This window comes from Aotus nancymaae, unplaced genomic scaffold (assembly GCF_030222135.1).
Source record: "Aotus nancymaae isolate 86718 unplaced genomic scaffold, 86718_ANA_hifiasm-v0.15.2.pri h1tg000011l, whole genome shotgun sequence".
Taxonomy (NCBI): domain Eukaryota; kingdom Metazoa; phylum Chordata; class Mammalia; order Primates; family Aotidae; genus Aotus; species Aotus nancymaae.
Genome location: NW_026988422.1, coordinates 77,788,799 through 77,797,831, shown reverse-complemented (window position 1 = coordinate 77,797,831; position 9,033 = coordinate 77,788,799). Strand labels below are relative to the sequence as shown.

At 46.7% G+C, this 9,033-nt stretch overlaps 1 protein-coding gene across 2 annotated transcripts; it reads left to right on the top strand.

The window, feature by feature from the left end:
* The first annotated feature begins 596 nt into the window (after nucleotides 1-596).
* Nucleotides 597-7,243, top strand: SERPINA9 (serpin family A member 9). Of its 2 annotated transcripts, XM_064374504.1 has the most exons (5): nucleotides 597-821; nucleotides 1,116-1,227; nucleotides 3,182-3,455; nucleotides 5,378-5,525; nucleotides 6,888-7,243. In XM_064374504.1, exons 1-5 carry the CDS (start codon nucleotides 600-602, stop codon nucleotides 7,089-7,091), a joined length of 960 nt encoding a protein of 319 aa, XP_064230574.1. In that variant the 5' UTR covers nucleotides 597-599; the 3' UTR covers nucleotides 7,092-7,243. The 2 variants fall into 2 exon arrangements, with proteins under 2 accessions (XP_064230574.1, XP_021522223.2); XM_021666548.2 differs by having other exon boundaries at nucleotides 597-1,227.
* The last annotated feature ends 1,790 nt before the right edge of the window (nucleotides 7,244-9,033 follow it).

Genomic DNA, 9,033 nt, shown 5'->3' with positions numbered 1-9,033 from the left:
GCTCAGCGCTCAGGAGGCCCACCGCAAAAAGGACAGCGTTTTGCTCCAGGTTTCCACTTTTTGAGAGATGCGAACACATTAGTAAATGCCTGTGTCTGGGAACAGAAAGCCAGGGTGAGGAAATAATTAGATCTACACAAAATGGATAAAGAATGTGTGGAGGGACCTCCGAAGGGTGAGAAACCACTTCTGGCTGCTAAGAGGGGGGACTTTGCGATCTGGTCTCACACTCTCAATTCTTAAGAAATAAGTCTATGAAGCAGAAACAGCAAAAAGCATGGGATTTGGAATTTGAGACCTGACTTTGAAGCCCACCCCAAACACGGACAAGTCAACAGTGTGATCTGGGGTAAGTTATATAGACTCTCTGCAGCCTGTTTACTCATTTGCAGTAAAACAAGAGCAATGATAATATCTACATGGTGGGGCTATTGCGAGGCTCAAAGGAGATTACATGAGAGAGCTCTGCTAACCGTCCTATCTGTCCTCATTCTGCTGCTGATGGCGTAGGTGTTGAAGGGTCTCTGATTCAGGGCCTGGACCCTCAGTTTACCCCCTCAACGGTTCTTACCTCTCTTGCAGATACACTTTGTTCCAAAATGGCATCTTCCATTTATGGAGTTCTCTTTGCTGTTGGCCTCTGTGCTCCAATCTACTGTGTGGCCCCAGCCAATGCCCCCAGTGGATGCACCCACCCTTCCTCCACAAAGAGCACCCCTGCCTCACAGCTGTATTCCCGCAACACCGACTTTGCCTTCCACCTGTACCGCAGGCTAGTTTTAGAGACCCCAAGCCAGAATGTCTTCTTCTCCCCCATGAGTGTCTCCACTTCCCTGGCCATGCTCTCCCTTGGGGCCCACTCAGTCACCAAGACCCAGATTCTCCAGGGCCTAGGCTTCAACCTCACACACACACCAGAGTCTGCCATCCACCTGGGCTTCCAGCGCCTGGTTCACTCACTGACTGTCCCCAGCAAAAACCTGATCTTGAAGATGGGAATTGCCCTCTTCTTCAAGAAGGAGCTGCAGCTGCAGGCAAATTTCGTGCACAATGTCAAGAGGCTGTATGAGGCGGAAGTCTTTTCTACAGATTTCTCCAACCCCTCCATTGCCGAGGCGAGGATCAACAGCCATGTGGAAAAGAAGACCCAAGGGAAGGTTGTAGACATAATCCAAGGCCTTGACCTTCTGACAGCCATGGTGCTGGTGAACCACATTTTCTTTAAAGGTAAGGATTTGAGAAGTTGATTTTTATTTATTTATTTTATGATGAAGACGATGATTTTTGCTTAGTGAAATATGCAAGCCAGACAAACCCTAGACTGGTGGAGAAATGGGAGGGCCTGAGTTCTGATTAGCATTGCATTAGCTGGCTGCAGGACCTGGGATAGCTCCTCATTTAGTTCTCTTTAGGTAGACAGATTAGGTGATTTGAGGTGTTACATTTGACTCAGTGGGAGGCCCATAGGAGAAATCTGGAAACTACTTGAGAGAAAGGATCTCATGCTACCAGCAGCTGTCCCACTGCCCCTTGAAAGTTTTAGAGAAGGAACATGGAGCTCTCTGACAATGCAGTTTAAGAAGCAAATCCAAGAGTAAAAACACTTTCATAGATACAGAAATGTAGACAAGCTGTGACTGTCATTCACACCCCATATAGATAGATAAATAGATAGATAGATAGATGGATAGATAGATAGATAGATAGATAATATTAGAGCTTTACAGTTTTCACTGTGTTGCCTCTGCAACACATCAGCTTTGAAGACAAACAACTTGGATTTGAATTTCACCTCTGCCCCATACTTGCTTTATGATCCTCAGCATATGTCTCTAAAAGATCTACCATGTGTTGAGTGCCTGACCTGTGCCAGTCTCTGAGCTGACTGGATGGTTGGATGATAAAGCCAACTTTATAGGGTTGTGCTTGAGTGGAAGTGCCTGGGGTCTCCAGGCAGAGTTTCCTTGGATGCCTTCGTATCAACCCTTCCTTCCTCTGTCCCTTTCCTCCCCTTCCTTCCTCCCTCCCTTCATCCATCTGTTCACTCATTTATCCATGCACTAGTTTATCTGTCCATCCATCCAGGCATGTACCCAGCCAACCAGCCAGCCATCTCTCCATTAACATATTTATCTATCCATCTACCCATTCACCAAGCTCTCCATCCATTTATCCATCCATCAGTTGACCCATCCATCCATGCATCCATTCATCCACCCAGAAAGCCACCTAGCTAGCCAACCACCTATCCATTAATCTATTCATCTATCTATCCACCCAATATCCACCCATTCACCAAACCATCCACCCATTTTTTCATTTGTCATTCATCCATCCATCCATGCATGCATCCATCTATCCACCCAGCCAGCCAACCATTTATCCATTAACCTATTTATCCCTCCACCCTCCATCTACCCATTAACCAAACTATCCGCCCATTTATGCATCTATCAGTTCATCCATCCATCCATCCACCTAGCTAGCCACCTAGTTAGCCACCTAGCTAGCCAACCACCTATCCATTAACCTATTCATCTATCTATCCACCCATTCACCAAACTATCCACCCATTTATCCATCTGTCATTCATCCATTCATCACACATGCATCCATCTATCCACCCAGCCAGCCAATCATTTATCCATTAACCTGTTCATCCTTCCAGCCTCCATTGACCCATTCAGCAAACTATCCACTCGTTTATCCTTTTATCAGTTCATAATCCATTCCATTTATCCATATATCTACCCAGTCAGCCAACCATGTATCCATTAGCTATTCATCTATCCATCCACCCTCTATCTGCCAAGTTATCAACACATTTATTCATCCATCCTGCCAAGAGGAAAGAGAAAGAAAGAAAACTGATATGCTTTGAGCCCTCACTAAGTTGCCTTCACCTTACGCTGTTCTATTTAACTTAATTCTATTTTTAATTGAAATACAATTCACATGTCATAAAATCCACCGTTTTAAAGTATACGATTCAGCGATTTTTGGTTTTTACTATATTCACAAGTTTGGGCAGCTACTCCACTGTGTAATTCCAGAGCATTTCTTTTTGTCACCTCAAAAAGAAACCTCATACCCATTAGCAGTAATTCTCCATTTCATTTTGCTGTCTTTACCTCACCAATTGCACTTTGACATAAAGACCTCTTTTCTCTCTTCGTGCTAGCCAAATGGGAGAAGCCCTTTTACCCTGCATATACAAGAAAGAGCTTCCCATTCCTGGTGGGCAATCAGGCCACTGTGCATGTCCCCATGATGCACCAGAAGGAGCAGTTTGCTTTTGGGGTGGATGCAGAGCTGAACTGCTTTGTGCTGCAGATGGACTATAGGGGAGACGCCGTGGCCTTTTTTGTCCTCCCTGACAAGGGCAAAATGAGGCAACTGGAACAGACCTTGTCAGCCAGAACACTGAGAAAGTGGAGCCACTCACTCCAGAAGAGGTAGGCGTCTATGTCAGTCAATCTCCTGGGCCCTGGGGCAGGGGACGCACACATTCAAGGATGAAGGAGAGACTGTGCTAACAGCTATGGGATAATCACTTCTGCACAGTGAGCACCAACTGCATACAGGACAAAGAGCCTGAGGCTGTCTATACATGTTCTCACTTGAAGTTCACTATCACCTGATGTCTTAGTACCACTCATTTCACAGATGAGGAAATGGAGGTTCCAGGGGGGTAAGTGAATTGCCCAAGGTTATGTAGCTGTTATATGCCAGCAGAGCTTGCCCTAAAGTCAATCTGATGTTGAATTCTATGGAATGATCCCATAAAAGCAAGCAAACAAAAGCATTGGTGGTCATGTATAAGAATGAGGATAACAATATTACCGAATCCAAAGGTTGGTGAAAAGATAAAGTAACCTACTATTTACAAAGTGCTTAGAAGAATTCCTAGAAGATAGTAACTTTACAGTAAATGTTAACTAGTAATGTTGTTATTAGTTCTGTAATTATTATGGAGAGTATCAAAAGTATGGAGAATATCAAAAAGATCAATCATGAGATAAAAAAAGTCAAAGGTTTATGTTCTGTCTCTTAGCTATATAATTGGCATCATAGAACACTTTTTAGCATCATTCCCTGGTGTTCATAGTCTAGGAAGAGAGAAAGAAGGCTGTAGCATAACTGGAATTCAACAAAGAGATTGGGCAATGCCCCAGGGGAGGGCAGGCAAAGTGCTGAGGAGCTTCTGAGTAAAGAGAGATTACTTTCAGCTGGGATTCAGGGACAGCTTAAGGAGATAGCAGCATTTAGCCCCACACATATGGGTAGGATATGAGCACACAGAAGCATGGGAAGGGCAGCTTTGGTAGAGGACACAGCATCGGCAAAATCTCAAAATTAAGGATGAAGAGATGCTGCAGGGTGTGCCAGCAACTTCTCTTCTCAGGATGCATCCGGGGCTGGAGAGAGGAAGAGGAGGTGGCTCAGAGGCTGGGGAGGAAGGGATGGAGCAGAGAGAAGCAAATGGAGCACAGAGAAGACAGGGAAAGTGGACAGTGACAGAGAAGAGAGAGCCGTCCCTGCTGTGAGGGGTCACAAGACACCTGTCAGATGAGGACTGAAATGTGTCCACCCCATATTTTTGTGCTTTCATTTCTGTGAGGCACTAAGTGCATGACCTTGGGCAAAGCACTAAAACTAAGCTTCACCATCTTTAAAATGGGGGTAATGTTATTGAATGTGCCTGGGACGATGTCTGCCATATAATAAATGTTCAACACATGCAGGCTGTTTACTCTTGGTTCAGAGAAACCCTTGCCGAGGAAAACAACATATTGTGCTAAATTATCAGGTGATGTTGTTCAATATAGTGGCCACTAAGCCACCCGCAGTTATTTACACTTAACTGAAATGTAGTAAAATTAAAATTGTAGCTCCTCATTTGCACGAGCCACACATGGCTAGTGGCTACCATATTAGAGCGTGCAGGTACAGGATCTTCCGAACATCGCAGGAGGTTCTGCTGGACTTTGCTGCTCTAGGGTGTCAGCAGGACCTGTGTCAGGAAGTGCTGGTGAGGAGGTACTCCAGACAGTGGGTGGCTGATGAGCTTCCATTGCGAGTTGATGTCTCCTGTTGGTTTCTGCCATAGACTCCCTTGCTGACCACCTTCTCACCTCTGCACCCACTTCAATGGGGGGCCCGTCTGTCTCCTTGTACTTCTTCAATGCTGGACCTGCTCAGCTGGGAGGCTTACTTCAAGAGCAACGTGGTTTGCTTGGCTAGAATGTGTTGACCTTTTTAGCATCAACTAACAATGGCTGGAGGAAGAACAGAGTCTCCCAAAATGGCACCTAGGAGCAGAGATGCAGACACCACAGGCCTGTGACCTCATCTTTTTCTTTTCCCTACTCCACAGGTGGATAGAGGTGTTCATCCCCAAATTTTCCATTTCTGCCTCCTACAATCTGGAAACCATCCTCCCAAAAATGGGCATCCAAAATGCCTTTGACGAAAATGCTGATTTTTCTGGAATTGCAAAGGGAGACTCCTTGCAGGTTTCCAAAGTGAGTTGAATGAGAATATTTGCAAAAAAGTCCAAGCTGCAAGCACCTGCAGAATTAATCAAGCACTCTTATTTCATTATTAAGGATACAGAGACCTGGAAGGTGAAGTGAAGTTCTTCTGCTGCCAAAAGAACCAAACCTTGTGGCTTACGGCCACCATCCCTCTGGCACACAGCATCTGTTTTCCCTCTTCACACAAACATTCCAAAGGCATCCTCAGCAGGCAGCTGCTCCCCCATGCCTGCTGCAGGCAAGCAGGTGACCCACCAGGATCTGACCTCACCTTCTTCCTCCCTGAAGTTTAGATTCTTACACAGGCATCACAGCCTGGCTGCCTGTAGACCATCCGCATCCTGTAGATGTGTGCTCTGGCCTTCAGTGTGTAAGGAGAGAGAGAAAGAGAACTTTTAAAACCGAGTATATTGAATATAAAAGTCTAGATTTCTGATCCTCTTGAAAAAAAAATCACTGAGTCCAATTCCCACATGGTAACAGTGAGCCCATGTTTCCACACGGCAGCCATCACTGGGGCTGAGCTGTGAGTGCCCCTTTTAGCCAGATGGTACCCTCTAGGTAACGTGGGCATCCCATGCTCTTACAAGAGGTCTCCCTAAGTTAATTGGGGTTACGTGCCTAGCCCCTGCCCACATATGTGTTACTGATCCCTGACCTAAAATTTTATTTTGGTAATGGATCATAGTGGTCAGAAGTGACCCTGGGGCCACTGAAGGGGACCTTTGTTGTTGGTTTTCAGAAAACACAGAGTCCCCACTGGAATATGATGAGCATAATGGACTTCTCATGGAAAGTGCATCTGTGACCCTATGAAAAACAATGCCTGTAGTCACAGGAGCTCAAGCCTCCTTGAAGCTTAGAAGTACAGGAATTCCAGGTTAAGTCTCTCTTCCCTAGAAGACAAAGAAGGGATCTAACCTTAGTAATAACAAACCCATGTCCGCCACGCAAGAACTGCAGCAATTACTACTGCTGGCAAGTCTGTGAGCACGTGCTTTGTATGATCTCCTTTCATTCACACAATAACCTTGTGGGATACGTGCAATTATTATTACCTTTTATAGATCAGGAAACTGAAACCTGCAGCATCTAAATAACTTTTGCAACAGTAAGTGGCAGAACTGAGACTCACTCCGATCTTCCTGCTCTGTGTTTGTAACCATCTCACTCCAGGTATAAGGGCTAATGGGCACCTCAATGTATTGAGCAAACCCAATGCCAGGCATTCGAACCTTGAATCTTTTCAAGGCAGACATCACCGTTCCAGGGCAAAACACTCACTTTAGTTTACCCAGTTAAGTAAAGTGTCTCCACTGGGGCCACTGATGTTTGCTTTTTCCTTGGCAGGCAACCCACAAGGCTGTGCTGGATGTCAGCGAGGAGGGTTCTGAGGCCGCAGCAGCTACCGCCACCAAGTTCATAGTCCGATCGAAGGATGGTCCCTCATACTTCACTGTCTCCTTCAACAGGACCTTCCTGATGATGATTACAAATAAAGCCATAGACAGTATTTTCTTTCTAGGGAAAGTGGAAAATCCCACTAAACCCTAGGTAGGAAATGGCCTGTTGACTGATGGCATATTCTAATGCACAAGAAATAACAAACCACATCCCTCTTTCTATTCTGGGGGTGCACTTGACCCCAGCAGGGCTGCATTCACTGGCAGGGATCAATCACCAAACCATCAACAGGGACCCCTGTTGTCACAAGCCAACACCCATTCACCCCAGTCAGTGCTCTTTTCCACAAATTCTCCCAGGGAACTAGCTTCATGGGATGTTGCTGGGTTGGTATATTTCCTTTCCTTGGGGCTCCTGGGAATGAAAATACACCAACCCAGGCCAGGCACCTCTATTGCAGAATTACATTAACACATTCAATAAAACTAAAATATGAATTCACTTGTCACCAGGGTTCTAATCGGAAAGTGATTACTGGTGAACTCTCGGTGGCGGGGTTGTGGTCCCATGACATCTCAGAGGCTGCATGATGTTTTTCCTTCATTTACTCAGCAAAAACTCATTGAGCACTTAATATATGTTAGGAGTGAATCAGACAGAGAAAATTCCTGGCCTATTAGGCCTAAATGGGGGAGACAGAACCCCCTGCAACAACAATAAAACCAAACCTATACACATGATTGTGACAGTTTATGTTAAGTGCCATGAAGCCATTGAATAGGATGACTGAGTGTGAGGGAGGGCAAGCGGGGAGGGGATCACAAAGGCTGTGAGTCGGGAATGAGGGATGGGCAGCATGCTGGAGGGACAGAGCAGGGACCTTGTGGCTGGAGCATCATGTGTGACAGATGGAAGAAATGAGGACACAGAGGCTCAAGGAGTTCGGCTGGTGGAGACCATTCTTGGCCAAGGAGAGTCTGGGTTTATGGGGAGTGCCAGGACCCCAGCTGATGAGGGCTAATGCATGGGCTGTGAGGGTCTCCCTGGGCGCCGTGGAATAGTTTGCCATCGCCTCGAGGCTGGCTGCCTTCCTGGCTCTGACAATGTCGCGTATGCACATGCAGCCTTGTGGGTGCCCAGCCCCTTCCCTGCTGGTTTGTAATGGCAATGGTCCCACTCCCACACTCTGAGTCCTGAGAGCAGCACAAGAGCAATGGGCCATGGTGGCAGCATGGCAAAGACAGCTTGTGTCCTCTGAGTCAGAATCACCATCCCTTTCTCCCTCGCTCCCTGATGGGCTGTGCTGGCACCTCTGCATCACCCTCATTACCAAGGGCACCTCTGGCAGTCTCAACAGAGCCCTTGCTCCCGTCAGATCCAAAGACTCCTTGTATGGGGTCCCCGGTGCCCCACCCACCTCGGATGTGTCAGAGGCCTCGTGTTGGCTTTCTCATGCTCTTTTACAAGGAAAGAAATAAAACAGAAAGGAGTTATGCTGGAGAACTGGCAGAAACCCCAGGAGAACCCAACCCGCTAGTCCTCATGCTCACACTTTATTTCACAAACAGAACAAGCTTCCACTGCACTCCAGCCCAGGCAACAGAGCAAGGACCTGTCTCAAAACAACAACAAACAAACACACACAGAATAGCTGAGACTCAAAGAGCAAAAACAGCTAACCTAGACCACAGCGCCTTCCTGTGCCAAGTTAGAACAAGGACCAATGGCCAGTTATGAAGGGCCCCCACAACACTGCCTGGAGCGAGCACTGTTTTATACACAGTACTCTTCCCTTGGGCTCTAAAGATCATAGAGGAGAGGCCAGACATCCTTCCTGGGAAGGAGCTTACCTGCTCAGACACTGCCCCAGGCTCCTGCAGACTAGGCAAGATGCCCTATAGCACACAAAGGAGATAGTAGGTGTGAAGAAGTGACTAACAACACTTGTTACTCACAACTAGTTCTTTCTAGAAACTGCAGGGAGCCCCAAGTGGTCAGCAGTGGGTAAGGGTTGTCAGCATCCTCCCGACAGCTTTGCTTCTGGTGGGACTTACAATGAAAGCAAGCTTAGGTGGCATCCTGGTGCCCACTC